Consider the following 18457-nt stretch of genomic DNA (forward strand, 5'->3'; position numbering starts at 1 on the left):
CTGAGGCAGAGGTTAGCACCATGTGGCATTTACTAACAGTGATGCTGGACAAATGTGCAACTTCTCTGCAGGGAGTAAAAGAATGTGATAGAAACTAGTGCCTACTGAGTGCCAATTAAAAACTCTCTGCCTTTGTGAGGTCAATAACATAGGCTCTACTTTATAGGTGAGCAATTCAAACTTTCAAGGTGTTAAATAATGTGTCCACATTCATGTAGGTAATAAATAGCAGAGCACTGATTTAAATCTAGATGTCTGACTTCAAAATTGATGTTCTGCTCTGTTTCAGCGTTTCCTTCATCTGTAAAGCAGTAATGATAACAAAACTAGAGAGTTTCAGAAAATAAATGAGAAAATGTCCATGAAAGTGTTGCTCAAGTTACAATGCGCAGTATAAGTATTACATTGCTTTTAAAATATAGGCATTTCTCTCCATTTACAATTCAAATTAATAACCTAAATTCAAAGCTTTTAACTGCTGTCTTTCCCCTCTCACTACACGTAGGAGAGTAGGGGAAATTTTCATGGTAAAGTAACCATTCAGGCCCATATTATCCAAACTAATAAATACTAAATCCACTTCTTTCCTCTCTTTCAGTATTTTCACTATAGTATCCAACGTGAAATGGACTGACTTCACATCAGAAATAGATAAAAGAGGAAAGAAGGGATACATGAATTTAAGCATCTGACAAAAAAACAACCCATAATATTACAAGAGGAGATTTAAAAATGTGTGTCAATAGATATTCAATTGATTTAAGCTCTAAATCTCTTCTGTTTTGTTATGCTAGAGATTGAGAGGTGTTAAGATGACCAGTAGGCTACACATGCTTATTTAATTTGGGGGACAAATCACAGAGCAGTTTATCAGCACTCTCTTAATAAGAGTGGATATTATTAATATTGCCCCATATTCTTCTTCTCTTATAAAAGAGTATATGAGTATCAGGGAAGATCTATGCCTTAGGCTGCAAGCTACAGAAATGAGAACTTTAAATTGGCTTAAATAATAAGGATATTTATTGGCTTACACATTCAGAAGCCTAAAGGTTAGACTGGGTCCAAGGTGTGGAGGATGCCATAATTCAACAATGTCATTGAGGATAAAGGCACCCTGCATCTCTCCATTCTGCAGTGTATGAATTCAGATTCATCTGAAGGCTAGTTTCCTTTGTGATTACAGTAATCATGGTTGCATCCTTCCTTGTTTACACGCAGTGGGGACAGACATGACCAAGCTTCAACCATGAAAAATGTTTCTTTCTTCAGCTTCACAAGGCAGACATAGGTTACAGGTCGCATGTCCCAACCATAGCAATGCCATATGCTGACTGGTTTAGGCCTGAGGTCTTGAAACGATCCCTTTGATAGGCCTGGACGAATCATGACCCAACTGTAGAGGAGTATCCTTTTCTACCTGGCATCACGGCTGCACAGTGGTGGATGCATGAGTGATAGGGTGGCAACCGCATGCCTATTTCACACAAATGTCTTTATAAATCTTACCAATGTGTTATGTCTCTAGGCATAAGCATGGTTCGTGTGAAAAGAAGATTTTTTTTGTGGGGACAGGGATTGGGATAAAGAGACTACTCTTCTGATTTGGTTGTTAGAGGTTTTCATTTAATGTCCCCTAAAGAAATATCTCAGATTTTTACTCTGCTCAAGACTAAATATGAAAAAAGATGCTTGTCTCATATTTGGGATGAGAAAAAGAAATGCCACAAAATACAGAGGGGAAAACTAGGATTTAGTGATGCCAGAGAAGACCTTGAGAATCTAAGCACTCAGAAACACAGAGAGATCTCAGAAAGGACACTGGACCTTCCACATCCTATGCTATAATATTTAAAACTAGTTTTTATCAAGCTCTTAATGGACAAGATGAACAGAGCTGGGGATGGATTACACCACTTTGCTACCGAACCATACATATTCTAATTATACTAATAATTCCAAATATACCAAGCTACCTCATTATTCAAATATGCTTCAACCCAGAAAATGTTTCACAGCATGAATATGCATGCTATTTCCAATTAGCAGATTTAGCAAGATATAAAACATAGTCACAGTCAAAAAGAAATTGGTTCGCCTCACATCAGTAACTGCTTTCTTAGTCCACGAGTCCATGCTGTAAAGAGGTGGTGAGAGTCCATAGTTATGGAAGATACTGCCCGAGTTGCTGATTTCTCTCAGATGCTCTACTAAGGCAAGAAGTTGATCTGTCTATATTAAGAGAAGGCTTTAGGGGCAACATAGTTGTTTAAGTAGAGGAAAAGGTAATTATTTGGGGACAAGCTTTATTGGTAATCAAATGCTTCCATGGTTAGGTTGATTAAAGCTATATATCAAGATTTAATTTCTGAAGATTCAGGCAAGAAGACAACAAAACTGCAGGAAGCAAGTTAGTTAACATTAGGAAGATCATCCCTAAATCAATTCAGCTTTTCCTTAGGTGTCCAGCTCATTTTATTCTTACAGTCTCTTCTAAATCAAACATTCCTTTGATTCCATCATCATCTGCTTCATACTATTATAACTATTTTCCACTTATTATCTCAGATTTAGTCATCTGAGGAGGCTGGTGAGAACGTAAGTTAACAGAACTAGTTAGAATTACTTTTTTAAGCACCAGTGGTGCTTAATTTATTCTGTTTTTGCCACTTTTTTATTGTTCGCCTCACAAGGAATAAATAACACCTCAACGATGGTTAAGTTAAAATACTCACTACACTATAGTAATGAACCCCACATGACACATCAAAACCAGATCATGACTCTTAACTGCACCTTACCAATAACCCAATACTAATACCTTATTAAAACTATACAGGGACTTCCCTGGTGGTCCAGTGGTTAAGACTCCACATTTCCAGTGCAGGGGGCGCGGGTTCGATCCCTGGTCGGAAAACTAAGATCCCACATGCCGCGCAGCGCGGCCCAAAAATAAAAAAACAAAAGACACTATACATATATATAGTGTCTTAAGACTAAACATATATATAAACAGTTATATAATTTTATCTATCTACAGTTTTAGCTCTCTATCTTTTTAGATAGGTAAATTTATATACATGAATTTATATTAGCATTAATGTGGCATTTTCTCAAAATTAAGAACTGTGGTTCATGGATTCTACTGGCTACATGGTTACATTTTAGGGATTTTAGATATCCAGGACAAAATACAGAAAATTTGCTACTTCATGTACAGAAAATCCTCATTTGTCGGGCAAATTAGATGGACTTTCTTTCACAGTCTGCAAAGAACTTCAAATGTATAACTCAAAAACAAATCCATTAGCCTGAAAAAGGTCACTCCTACTGACATTAACATATTGTGCCTCAGTTTATGAATAATAATGTAATTTTATTGAATCCATGGGTATATTTCTGGGGGAAATATATAGTACATGCAAGTACTATATATATAGTACATACATGTCTTCAGGCTGTTTCATTAATAACTGAAGTGGTGACAAACATATAGGTTGAAAATATATATCACTGACATTCTAAAAGTGTTTCATTCAAACTAGCACTTTCAAATAATTTTCTATATTTAAACAAATGATGTGTTCAAGTTCCCCAGGTCTCCTCCAAACTGTAAAAATTTTTATGTACACTTACCAACAGTATCACATGGTTCATCTTTGTGTACACAGAAATCTTTCCTAGAAAGAAAAATAGAAAATATTGTTTCTTCCACAGAGTATGTGACTCATTTTTAATAGTTATAATGAATAATTGACCCATACTCTTTATCTCCAAGAATTTAATAAAACTGAAAATAAGATTAACTGATTTTTAATTCTAAGAAAATGTGAGAATTAAATTGTTATGATAATTTTTACCTGATACAATCCTGAAACATTGTGTCCTATTTCATATACAATATTTCATAAAAATTCCATCTTGTTTTGAATTTTATAGTATTTCATTTTTTTATTACAAGAAAAATATCTGGTATAACGACATGGTTTTCTGTTTGAAAAATACTGTTAAGATCCCTACTTCACATGACATAAAAATAATTTCCAGATTGAAGATTTAAATGTAAGAAATACAATTTAAAACAACATAACATTTTATATCTTAAGATTGGCAACAGACTGATAATTTTAATAAAGGCATGAGGAAATTAGTATTTTTACATAGGTGGGATATTACCGTGAATAAAATTCTATAATTTTCTCTTTATTTAACTACCATATCTTGGAGAGCATTCCCTAACTAGTTATGAGCTTTAAAGGGAAACTATATGAAAGCAGAACTTTTTATCTACCTTTTACTAGCTTTGTGACCTTAGGGAATTTACTTAACCTTCTTGTGCCTCAGTCACTTCACCTAAAAAATAGAGGTAATAATGATATCTATTTACCACATAGATTTATTGTACAGCTTAGATGATTTAACATGTATAAAACATTTAAAACATAGGTTTTCTGTGTGGTTTGAATGAGTTAACACATACAAGGCATTTAAAACAATGCCAGGCACATAGAAAGCTCTCAAATCAGTTGATGTTTTTGCTGTTTTTTTGTTGTTGCTGTTGCTTCTATTCCTGTGCCATAATTTAAGCAATTTCTTAGTAATGAGTATTTAGGTTCTATAGAATTTTTACTATTACAAACAATACAACAATTTGTGTGTGAAGGAGAAAGGAAAAAACTATTTTTATTCCTCTATTATAGCCATCTGAATGCCATTCCGAAATGAAAAATAACTTTAATTTTTAAAATTTAATTAAATTAATTTATTTATTTATGGCTACGTTGGGTCTTCGTTGCTGCGCACGGGCTTTCTCTAGTTGCGGCGTGTGGTCTTCTCATTGCGGTGGCTTCTCTTGTTGTGGAGCATGGGCTCTAGGCACACGGGCTTTAGTAGTTGTGGCTCTCAGGCTCAGTAGTTGTGGCTCGTGGGCTCTAGAGCGCAGGCTCAGTAATTGTGGCACACGGGCTTAGTTGCTCTGCGGCATGTGGGATCTTCCCAGACCAGGGCTCGAACCCGTGTCCCCTGCATTGGCAGGTGGATTCTTAACCACTGCGCCACCAGGGAAGCCCCGAAAAATAACTTTAAAAATTAAGTGTAACACTCCTTTCAATGTCCCCAGTGACATCTACATTGGTAATTACAATGGTTAGTTTTCAATTCATATCTTGCTTGGCTCATCCAGCAGAATCCATGACTCTATGCATAGTTTTATAAATATTCTGTGCACGTTTAAAATGTATATTCTCTAATAGTTTGGAGCAAAGCTATACATGTTCATTAGATCTAGCTATAACAAGCTCTGATATACAGTTGCTCAATAGAATGAGAAATTTTGAATTTATTTTTGCATCTGCTACTAAGGAAGAACTGTTAAAATTCCATTGTTATAAATTTGATGATGTTTCCCTGTGATCCTACTAATTTTTGCTGTTTATGTTGAAGCTCTCTCTAAATTTTTATTATTTATTTTGAATTATTGTTTTTATTACTGTGTAAAACCCTACTCATCCCTTTTAATGTTTTCTGTGTTAAAGTCTATTGTATCTGACATTAACAAATATTAATATATTAGTAAAACATTAATATTTGCTTGGCATATATTTCCTTTGTTTTACTTTCACCTTCATTTCCTCTAATTCTCTTATAAATAGCACATGACTAAAATTGTAAAACCTCATTATATACTATCTCTATAAGGGAATTTAATATTTTATAATTAACATATTTGGATTTTTCTATTTTTTGTGATTGCTATTTACCAAGTTATACCTTTGTCCTTTTCTTCTGTTTTTCTTTGTTCCTATGCAGTTTTATTTTCCACATTTTTCTGCTACTGTTTTGAAAAATAACATTAGATCGTGTTTGATCTACAGTTACTCCTACATTTTAAAGTACGCTGTACTAGTTTTCTATTGCTGTTATAACAACTTCGACAAATTTAGCAGTTTAACACATCTTACAGTGTCCAAATCAGAAGTCTGAAATGGAACTTGCTGGGCTAAAACCAAGGTGTCAGCATGATTCTGTTCCTTCTGGAAGTTCTGGGTCAGAATCTGCTTCCTTGCCTTTTCCAGCTTCTAGAGGCTGCCTGGATTTCTTGACTCATAGTCCCCTTCCATCTTCAAAGCTGACAACTGCATCACTTTGACCTTTACTTTCATCACCACACTCTTTCTCCGACCCTCTTGCCTCCTTCTTTCCCCACACCCTGTGATTACATTAGTATCCCCTAGATAATTCCAGATAATCTCCCAATCTCAATAATCCTTAACAAAATCACACCTCCAAGGTCCCTTTTGCTGTATAACAGTCACAGGTTTTGTAGATTAGAACATGGACATAATTCTGTGTACCATATTCACTTGAGATGCTTCCAAGTTAAACAGTATCTCTGGTCTCTTCTTGAAAAAGGCAAGGATATCAAACACTTTTAATCCAATCTCTTCCTTCAATCTTTCATGTTATTTTTATCTGACACTATAGAGGCATACCTCATTTTACTGTGCTTTGTTTTATTGTGCTTAGCAGATACTGCATTTTTTGCAAATTGAAGGTTTGTGGCAACTCTGCATTGTGCAAGTCTGTCGGCGCCATTTCTTCCAACAGCGTTTATTCAATTCATGTCTCTGTGTCACATTCTGGTAATTCTCACAATACTTCAAGCTTTTTTACTATCATTATATTTGTTATGGTCATCTGTGATAAATGATCTTTGATGTTACTACTATGACTCAGTGAAGGCCCAGAGGATGGTTAGCATTTTTAGCAATAAAGTATTTTTAAATTAAGGTATGTAAAATTTTTTAGACATAATGCTCTTGCACATTTAATAGACTACAGTATATTGTAAACATAACTCTTATGTGCACTGGGAAGCCAAAAAATTCATGTGACTAGCTTTATTGCAGTGGTCTGGAACCAAACCTACAATATCTCCAAGGCATTCCTGTAATTCCATCTCAATTTTTAAAATCTCAAGTTAGACAGTTTTTTCTAAACCATTAGTGCTCATTTAGATTTGCCTATATATTTGGCAATTTCTTTTCTCAGTAATCTCTGTTTCATTACTTTCTAGAGAGATTGTTATTCTTTAAGTACATCCTTCAGTATCTCCTTCAGTGAGGACCTATGAATACTAAACTGTCCCAGACACTTTCCTTAATTCTCATTAGTTTGCATTCATTCGTAATGGAACAGTAGCTGACTGTAGAATTGTATGTTGACTTTATCAGCCCTCAGCACATTGAAGATATTATTTCATTTTATTCTAGCATTTATAAAAATAGAAGTCTGCAATCACCTTGCTCTTCTTTCATTGATTTGGTTTCTGATTTTTTATTGGATGTAATTGACATGTAACATTGTTTCTGATTAATGTTAAGATTTCTTTTTGTCTTTGTAGTTCTGCAGTCCCACTAAGATGTGTCTAGGTCCTGAGTTTTTTATTTATCTTCTTTGGTACTTGGTATGTCTTTCAATTTGAAGATCCACAAACATACAAACATTCTAACCATTATCTATTTATCTAATTCATCTCACATTCTCTCTACTCTCTTCTCCTAGAACTCCTTTAGGTACATGTTTGCTCTTCTCACTCTGATGTCAATAACTCTCAAGCACTCTTTTGTATTTCCATCTCTTAACCACTTTAGGCAGCCTTCTGGGAGAATCCTTCAGATCTATCATCCAATCCATTAGTGCTCTCTTCAGCTGCATCTACTCTGATCTTCAACTCTGAAATTGAGATATTTAAGTACATTTTTTATATGTTTTATTTTCCTCAAATTTCAAATCACCTCTTTTTTCCAAAACACCTTTCTCTCACATTTTGAAATTTGTGTTTTTAATCATGTGAACATGTTTTTTTTATAATCTCTGTTAGTCTTTTAAAATATTCTTTTTCATGCTTCTTGGCTCTTACAGTGGGATATGTTGTCACTTTGTGTTTTGGAATCCTATTGTGAACTCATTTAGTTGTACTTTATTTGTGGTTGCCTTGTGAGGTCAAAGTTGAAAGAGGGCCCTTTCACAGCAGTTTTGCATATGCTTTCACTAATTGCTTCAATGTTGGATCATATTCATGGTAATGAATACCGAAAAGAGCCATTTTCTCCTAACATGGGTTCATGGCTGAGATAGAAAGAATGCTTCCTGTTGACAACCTGCGCTTGTTTGCAAAGCTTTTATACCAGATCCAACTTTTATTAAGGGTGTAGGTACCCAAGGGTTCTGGCTGTATACAATCATTTCAGTTCCCACTTTGCAAAGCCACAAAGTTTTTTCTTCATGTGGGAGATAAACCCAAGAACCCAGATTTTTAAGTCCAACAAACTCCTACCAGGACAACTATCACATTACCTCAGAAGCTTACTGCATTTTTTTTTTGCCAGAGCCCTCTTGTTTTTGGCTCATCTATGCATGTAAAAGGACTTTTATTATATTTTTTCTACAATTCCTAGATGTCAAGGATGGGAATATTTTCTGATTATCTAGTCAGCTAGATTATCACATAATTAAAAGAAGAGAACACAAACTGTGACCTACCATATAGTAATTAAGCATACTAAAACATATTTATTGTTAATATTAGATCTTAATATACATAGGCCTTATTCTATTATTACATTTTATATGATGCAGCTACTTTTACCAAACTCTTTGAGACTGAACTCCCTCAGTAAGATGTTCACATTTACCTCAATTGATAAAGTACTTTTTCAAAGCTATCCTTCTACAAATAGGGATTACATTAGTTATAAATTATTGTAAAAATTAGTGATTGGTACAATATTGTCATATTTCTTCCATAAGGTTGGAGATAGAAAAAAATGTGTGGTTAGCCAAGGGTATGAATGAACTAGGGAGTGAAGTAATTTAACACCAATAATTAATTACTATAATTTTTTACTATTTCTTCAGGCAAATTTCTGACAAAGATGATTTCTATGAAACAGATATAGAAATCAACTCTTGATTACTAGAGTAAAGGGAAGAATGGTAAAGTCCAGATAAAGACGATAAAAATAACCTTAAATAATATGTTTTTAACACAAGGGATGAAATGGATTTATTATAAACTTAATTCATTTAAATCACACCCAACAGTTAGGAATACATTTACCATTCTGCAGTTAAAAATAACAAAACAATACAAGTATGAGAGTTTATCACATGAATTGCTTCATAAATAATTACTTGAAGATTTATTATTCCTTTAGGTCTCTTAGCTATGAACGCTTCTCCAGTATTTCACTAGGACTCAAGAAAGACAGAGACTCAGGCCCTTTTGTACATTATCCCTTCTCCCCTCCTTTCCTCACTTAACTCCACCTGTAAATATTTGGATTTGGTTTGTTGTAGTGGCCATGCTTTCTCCTGCCTCTCCTTTTATAATACATGTCGGAGATATCTTTGTTCTAGAGAAAGCCTACTGCAGAGACCTCTCATCTGACTGCAAGGAAGTGAGTCATCGTCCAAAATGCAATATATACAATGTAGTGTTACATTCTGCTGTCTACAGATTACTGTGTATTTCTAAATAAGATAAACAGTACATGTTTCCACTAATTTGTAAAAATTTTAATGTTTTTCTCAAATATGCTGTTATTTTTTATTCTGGTAAATCTATAAACTAGTTAATCCATCTTGGATAATTGAAAATTGGGGCTATTATCACTTGATACATTAATCTTCACTCTATACAGAATCTTTTCTTTTATATACAGAAGGTATATAATCCTATCAACGTTGCTTGCATATGCCTTAAAAAATCTACTGTCCCAACTGAATGAAAGAAAAAAAGTTTAATAGAAAAAAATAATCAGATTGCCCATCAGCACTGAAAGGTCTTAAAATTTATGCCTTTTTGGTAAAAAAGTATCTTTCTGAAAATACATGCGAAAATTAGAACAACAACTCAAAAAAAATGAGGGAAGATGCACTCAAATTTTATCCCATAAATGTAACCACTCAAGCTACCCTATCCTAAACTTCTAAGTGAAACTAGTGGATGGCATTGCCTTCAATATTCAAGATGCAAAACTGAAAACCTTAAGAATCTGGGCAAAACAGACTGCTCTTAATTAATCTTGTTCCCAGGATTATAATCAAAGGTTTTTTTAAAAAAGCTGAGTGATTCTTTGACAGCCACTGCAGTAGATTACCCTAACTATTGCCAACCCCCAGCATCTTTCCACTGGGAAACCTCCTTCAAATATGTCATATTTTCTGGTCACTGACTTCTAATCACAGAAATTGCACGTATAACACCCCCTTCAATGCAAACACAAATTTTCAGAGGATCTAAAGTAGACAGTATAGTAAGAGAATGTGAATGGCCCTGGATCATACAAACACAGGGGTAGAGATTTCTAATGTCTCCTTCTTCACTGTTTTTCTTGTTTTTCTTGTTGCTTGGTTCTTTAGTTCTTCCTTTGATTCTGAGTACTACACAGAATCTTCTCCACTTATCAAAAAAATCCAGAAAGAACCTCTTCTTGTGCTCAGTGTTGGTCTCTGTGGCTCAAAACCAATACCAAATGATAATGGAAAATATACCTCCTGGTCGTGCAACATATTCAGAGTCTGAATATAATTATAGATGAAGAGGAATAGAAAAGGTCTGCTGACATTTTTGAAACAAGTAAAAGACCAGCTATATTTAGTCTTTCTCTGCATCAGATGATCTAGAAATCAAATTTATTACAAGGACACCAAGCCTAGTTGTATAGGTTGTACACTGCTTAATTCTAATGGTACATTTACATACACAACAACGTAAATGGCTCCCTCTACTGTTGTGTAGTGCACAAACTATACAATAGGATTCATTATGGGCTTCTTGCATGCCAAGCACTGGATAAGAGGAATATAAAGATAAATATAAAAGGCTTCTACTCTGAAGGCAAAGAAGAGAATGACACACAATCACCTCTGTAAAATGTAAGGGGCCCAGGATCAGTGAGGAAGAAGCCTGGGGAATTGTATTAAATAATGGATAGTTCTATTTTGCAATTGCCTTTGCCAGCAAACAAATCGAGAGAGAAACACCCAAAACAGATGGTATTGAATAATATGGTAATGCAGAAAATTAAAGAACCACATAAAATCAAATCTTCACCTTAGGGCCAAGAATCACTGAGTGTAAAGTATATTCAGATGTAGAGGGGAAGGGATTTTTTGTGCTTTTTATAAATGTACGATACATCATATCAATGCATGAGGCTGCAAGATGACTTTGATTTACGTAATGTGAAACAAGGGACTTCATCTGTAACTAAACAACATGATAAAACTATGAGAAATGCACTGCTTATTGTCAAGGGCACTTAGAGTCCATCACACAGCCAATTTCTGTTCACTCAGCAAACAAATGAATAAAGCACATTTTTTCAAAAATTCAAGGTCTTTTATCCAAAAGCACTGGAAATACCTTTCAGTACAACTGAAGAACAAATTGTCACCAGCATTTAAAAACTTCAGATCAGACTGTAATTCTTAATCTTCAGTTCTTCAACTGTACATTTCTTTCCAGAGGACCAAAATAATATAATCTTAATTTCATACATTCAAAGATTTTGAGGGGTAAGGGTGATAGAGATTTGCTTGCTGCCTAGACCTGTGATCATGTTGATTCAAATTCTCTCATTTTTGGCTCACTTTTGGCTCAGTGTGCCTGAAGTCTGCATCACAGAGTTTCATTATGTGAGTTTATGGAAATGATACTGTTAGACTTTGGCAACTGGGAAGGCCAATAAATTCTGCTTAACTTCTGATTTATACTGAAAAAAATGAAATGTAGCCTTTAATTTCCAAGAATGAAGATTCATCTGAGAATAAGTCTCATTGTAGAACTTTATAGTGCCTTGGGATATACCTATAAATGATTCATTCAAAAATTATTCTATTATTTGTATTAAATTAATGTATTTCTGCCATGTCTATATTTTATTAAATTTTCTATCTTACTTGCCAATGGCATTATTTTGAAACTAACTTTCAGAAGTATTGTACTGAAAGCATTTCAGTATATACTGAAAGGCAAAACTATCATTAATAAAATTAAATTCTAAATTAAAGAGTATTTACATGACACACAGACTCGTACCTTCTCTGTAATTTCACATAGAAATGTGAAAATTACACTAAGAAATCATGGAATTGACCGTTGGGATAAAGTGTTTTGTGTTTTTGTTACTATTAGCCCACAGCACTAGGTCAGCTTTAAACTATTTACTTCATTGCATCACACAGAACAATTTAAAAAATATATTCCTGCAGATAGGTTTGGATTTATACGAACATTATTCATTTTAGTTGAAATCAAAATTAATAGCTGAGCTAAAATCTCTTCCTACTCATGTGCTCACATAACATACAACATTTAATAAGGACCTAAGATGAGCATTCGCTAGAAACTAGGCTGTTTATGAGTTCAGTTTGTCAAATATGGATAAGACCATGGAATCCATGGAGATTAAAATTTTTATCTTATTTTTGATAACTTTCTTCCAAAGCTAAAGATCTGATAATCTATGTTTATACTAACTAAAAAGGGATTTTTCCTCAACTACTCAAACCATTCATTTAGACTTTCCTGATAAATGGTGGTAGGTCACTTAGAGATAAAACATTCCCTTTATTGGGCTAATTTTCACTATTAGGGCACTGGAAGCAGTGATATGGAGAAAAGTGATCCTCCACATAAACCTTAGCCCCACAGGTGAGTAAAGATAGATTTATGTCAGTATCTATCAATATGTTATATATGTGTAAATCCTTTGACAGGTTTTTTTTTTTTTGTCTATTTTCAACCACAGATTTTTATTCCTACTGCTTTCCAAAAAAAACCAAAAAACAAAAACCAGAAGCAAGCATTAAGCCCTATTTTAAGTCCTATTTATCAGGGGGCAAAAAACTGAAGTCAACATTTCTGCTAAAGGGTTTAGGAAGTGTACAAAAATCTTTTTTTCCATGAAACATGAAGTGGCTTAGCAAAACTATAGCAAATTTTGCCTCCCAAAACGTTTTTTCATTAGGTTTTGAGCAGAAGTCCTTTTTAGACAGTGAAGCTTTAGTTTTCTATCCATAAATAAGTGATACATTAGAAATAACAATGCTTTAATTTGTCTTATCTTTGAAAACCATACAGAGTACATATTTACACATACAGAGGATATATTTAGTCCTTTGGTAGTAGTTCAAGTTTTGAAAATCTGAGGACGAATAATTATTTTATAAACTGACTTGATCCAGCAAACTGAAATTACAAAACACAGGTTATTACGTGTTTTGCTGGAGAACGTTATCTAGAATATTCTCACGAATCCTAGATATTACTACCTTCAGTTCATTCTTTTAATATGTTACCCTAGCCTATGGGCAAACATGCAGTTCAACTGCATTTTATGAGCATTTGACAATAATGGAGAAGATTATCTTTCTAAACACAAGAGCAAGTACCCTGTAATTATCCTAAATAAATACTAGTACCTGTTTACAACCATATATAGATAAAGATGTTTATACATTTTTCTCTAAACGTGAAAATTCAGAAAGTTACATAAATACATAGTAGTCACATAAATTATGATACTTCTATGCAGTAAAACAGTATGTCTGTTCCTGCCTCCAAATGATATAGACCAAATATGAGTTTGTTGGCTTCCTATTGCTGCTGTAACAAATTGCATCAAATTTAGTGGCTTAAAACAACAGACATGTATTATCTTATAGTTCCAGAGGTCTGAAGCCACATATAGGTCTTACTGGGCTAAAATCAAGGTGCCATCAAGGCTGCATTCCTTCTAGAGGCTCTAAGGTAAAATCTGTTTGCTTGCATTTTCTTGTGATTACATAGACCCATGCAGATGATTCAGGATAATCTCATCTCAACATCCTTTTATCACATCTGCAAAGCCCCTTTTACCATGTAAGAGAACATACTCACAGGTTCTGGGGATTAAGAGTGGACCTCTTTGGGGTATATGAGTCTCCCTTCCACAACAAATGACATGAAGATTTGCAAGACATAATGTAAAGTTAAAGAAAACAAACAAACAAACAACCAAACAGAGAAAACAGGGACTTGCCTGGTGGCGCAGTGGTTAAGAATCTGCCTGCCAATGCAGGGGACAAGAGTTCGAGCCCTGGTCCAGGAAGATCCCACATGCCGCGGAGGAACTAATAAGCCCATGCACCACAACTACTGAGCTCATGTGCCACAACTACTGAAGCCCGCGTGCCTAGAGCCCGTGCTCCGCAATAAGAGAAGCCACTGCAATGAGAAGCCTGCGCACCACAACAAAGAGTAGCCCCCACTTGCTGCAACCAGGGAAAGTGCATGTGTAGCAACAAAGATCCAATGCAGCCAAAAATTAATTAATTAATTAATTTTTAAAATATAGAGAAAACTGTGTATAGCATGAAACAAAGTTCATGCTATACACACACCAACTAAACATTGGTTACCTTTAGACAACTTCTACCACAGATGTTCATGCATCATTTTGGTGGTGGGGGAGAGAATTATTCTACAATATTTCCTAAAGAAGTACTTGAGGACAAGGGAATGTTTGGAATAGAATTTTAAGGGAAAATATGTATTATAAAATAGTATATAAAATGAGGACTTCAACTCCATGTTAGTGTTCTGTTCTGTACATGGAGGGGTGAACATGCAGGTGTTAATTGTATTATTATTATTTTTTAATATATGAAATACATCATACAACTTTTTTTTAAAAAGAAAATACTTGTGTTACACTGCTAGGGCAGGCTAGCAACAAGGAAGGTAATGATGAAGAGCAGTTAGGCTTTTAAAGCTTTGAAACATAAAAAAATATATAATGGATGCAGGGGATTCTTTATTTTCAGAGTTCTGAAGAGAAAAAAATGGCATTGGAAATAAGGAATGAAATTAATGTCATGGTATTGGTAGGGTGAGACAAAACTTGCATGTAGAATATGCTCCACATATTATAAATATATGTTTTTGGCTAAAGAAATATATAGAAATAAAACTGGAGAAATATACTTAAACATGTTAGCTGTAATTATTCCTAGGTAGTGGGATTATAAGCTCATGTTTTATCTTTATTCTTGGACTTCTCAAATTTCTATAATGTGTTGCATTTTTAATAAGAAGAGAAAAATATGAATCAGTACTCAAATTATGATTATCATCCACTTTAGTCTCAGAAGCTGTATTTCTAAAACCAACTACTGTGAGGATAAGGAAGGAAGATTTTATCAGCTGAGAAATATATAAAAACCCTTTGTGGTTAATGCATTCTGAGAATCTAACTTCTCTATATCAGAGTGGTGGGCAATACAAGTTAGAAGTTTGAAATAAGTCTATACAACAGCTTATGTGATCACAATTAATACTAGAGATTGTATACAGCACTAAAAATTCTTTTTTCAGAAGTATTTAGTAGTATAATAAAATAAAATATATTTAAGAAGACTGTCATATAAAATTATTATAAAATATGACATATGACATTCAGGTTAAAAATTAAAAATGAGGTCTACATGTTCGCTGAAAATCCTAATCACTCATTAACAGCATTATCTGCTACTCTATTATTTTTTCAAAAGCAATTCATAAAAAATTTTTTGGTAGAGTTAAGTAAACTTCAATATTTGTTAAACTTATTCAAATAAAACACACTTAAAGCCATAAACAAGATAAAATTTAGTATAAGCTGATTTCTTAGAGGAGCCCCCCATAATAAAATGATTTTAAATAGTCTCTTTCCAAAGCTACCCTGTCATTCCGAAATGCCATTAAGAGAAACTCTACCATAAAAAAGATGCATGTTTTTAAAACATGTTATAACAACTTTAACAATATAATTTAGCAGAGAGCTGAAAAACTACACACTAAAAGGATTAAAGTTTAATTATTTGTTAAATAACTTTAAATAGATTTAGACCTGTATTTTGCTTATAATCCTTTAGAAAAGACTAACATCTTTATATATAAGTGCTATTAATTTGTTTTTTCCTTCTAAAATTATTTAGTCAAGGATTATCTTATACATAATTAGACATGAAAATGATGGTGCCAGATTTCTGTCAGTCTAAACTTAGGCATAGTTTAAGTCATTGAACAATTTTTAGTGTTCTGTACATAAAGAAAGCTCAAAAATTCACAGGAATAAAAACAGTTATGCAGTACGGAAAATGTGTTGAAAGCTATACAGGAGCAAATGCCACTCTTATTCTTTATACTTAAAGTTATTTCCTGTGGCTCTTTTCTCTTGTCATAAACATACTGTATATAAACTCTCTGTAGAGAAACTGATAATATGGAGGATTCCTCCAACTAATCAAAGTATCAGATCATTACATTCTTAAAAAAATTCTTGGGGGTCACCATTCACTGGAATTGGCTGTGAACGCCAATAGTGAGTCTAATAAATTCACAATGCTGTTCTTTACTCCATAAATGGGCATAAGACTAAAAGAAATTAGTTGCAGAAATACAATCTAGAGTCAGAAAGTCTTCATGTGTAGTTCAGAAGAACAGAAACATATTTGCTCATGCCTCCTTCCTTTGTACATCCCGTTCCCTATTCTTTAATATTAGAATCAAAAGTGGCAAAATAGTAACTATTTTAATTGAGTATTTACTATGGGTCAGGCATTGTATTAGGTTATTTAGGTATATCATCTCTATTGAATCAGATATCCTGTGAAATGGTATTATCATACCCATTTTACAGAGGAAAAATTAATGATCAATGAAGCTAAACAATTTGCTAAGTCACACAGTTCATAACTAGGCTAGCTGGGATTAAATGTATGTTTGTCCGCATTGTCCAACATACTTTTTATTATATCAGAATGTTTGATCCTTATATGCTTTGCTAATTTCCATTCATGCTTCAAACTTCCTTTTTATTTGAAATACTTTATAACAGTTTTCTGCATTTAATTTTGCTGTTCCTTTTTCTAGGTCTTAATAACTATGACCCACTTAATTTTCTCATCATTTTTCTACCCATCAACCTGCTTAACTCTGAGGAAATGAAATGAGATGATATCTATATTAACCTGAAATAAAAGGTAATAATCTTCTGGCTTATTATTTCTTTTTTAAACATTCATATATTTGACCATTTGAAAAAGTTAAATACCATTCCATTTTCATTATGTAACAAATATCAGACCTTATACAATAACAGAGTTTGGGATGCAAGTTAGTCCAATATAAATTATTTAGAGACCCCAAAAGGCCTGGTTCAGGTTGTTCTCCAGGGCCACCATGACTTCCATAGCATCCAGAGCTTTACCCCACTCATCTTGGGGTATGTCCCAGTGGAGGGAACAGCCTCCACACTGGTTTTGCATCCTCAAGAGATGCCAGGCACCCTCAAGCTTCTCTTTGGCTAACTTTCAGAAGAGGTGACCAAAGCCCTCTGGAGTCCCACTGTCACATTGAAATAGAAGCCCAGAAAGAGTTTCTATTGACGAGGAGTGGGCTCCAAAGCTGAATGCTAGTGGCCTGACAACAAATGCGAAGTGTTTTGAGTAGGGTTATAGATAAGATGGTGGAGGAGAAGGCCTTGAACTCACCTCCTCTCACGAAAAAACCAAAATCACAACTAACTGCTAAACAACCATCGACAAAAGGACTGGAACCTAGCAAAAGAGATATTCTACACCCAAAGACAAAGAAGAAGCCACAACAAGATGGTAGGAAGGGTGCTTTCATGATACAATCAATTCCCATACCCTGCAGGTGGGTGACCCACAAAGTGGAAAATAGTTATACAGCAGAGGTTGTCCCACACAAATGAGAGTTCCTAGCCCACGTCCAGCTCCTCAGTTTGGGGGTTTGGCATTGGGAGGAGCCCCCAGAGCATTTGGCTTCGAAGGCTAGCTGGGCTTGAACACAGGAACTCCACAGGACTGGGAAAAACAGAAACTCCATTTTGGAGGGCACACACAAGGTCTCGTGTAAACTGGGACTCAGGGGAAAAAGCAGAGACTTCATAGAAGCCTGGGTCAGACCTACCTGCTGGTCTTGGAGGGTCTCCCAGGGAAACAGAGGGTGCTGTGGCTCACTGTGGGGACACAGACACTGGCGGTGGAGGTACCAGGGAGTATTTATTAGCATGAGGTCTCCTGGAGGCTGCCATTTGCCATGAAGACCTGGCTCTCCACGAAACAACCTGTAGGCTCCAATGCTGAGACACCTCAGGCCAAACAACCAACAGGGTGGAAACACAGCCCCACTCTCAGTAGATAAGCTGTTTAAGTCTTCCTGAACCCACATTGCCTCTAAACACATCCCTTAACATGGCCCTACCCACCAGAGGGACAAAACCCAGCTCCACCCACCAATGCAAAGGCACCAGTCACTCCCACCAGGAAGCCTGCACAAGTCTCTCAGACCAGCCTCACCCAACAGGGGGCAGACACCAAAAGCAAGAGGAACTACAATTAT

The 18457-nt window shown here is 34.8% G+C and overlaps 1 protein-coding gene across 1 annotated transcript in view; it reads right to left on the reverse strand.

The window, feature by feature from the left end:
- ADAMTS19 (ADAM metallopeptidase with thrombospondin type 1 motif 19) overlaps window positions 1–18457 on the reverse strand; it is a gene marked incomplete at its 5' end in the record, with an annotated part of 296563 nt that overhangs the window by 186601 nt on the left and 91505 nt on the right. Inside the window, one exon of the mRNA XM_082457829.1 lies at window positions 3637–3680. Coding sequence (XP_082313955.1) covers window positions 3637–3680 — 44 coding nt within the window. The remainder of the gene's footprint in view (window positions 1–3636; window positions 3681–18457) is intronic.

This window comes from Balaenoptera physalus (genome assembly GCF_965194825.1).
Source record: "Balaenoptera physalus genome assembly, chromosome: 3".
Lineage (NCBI taxonomy): Eukaryota > Metazoa > Chordata > Mammalia > Artiodactyla > Balaenopteridae > Balaenoptera > Balaenoptera physalus.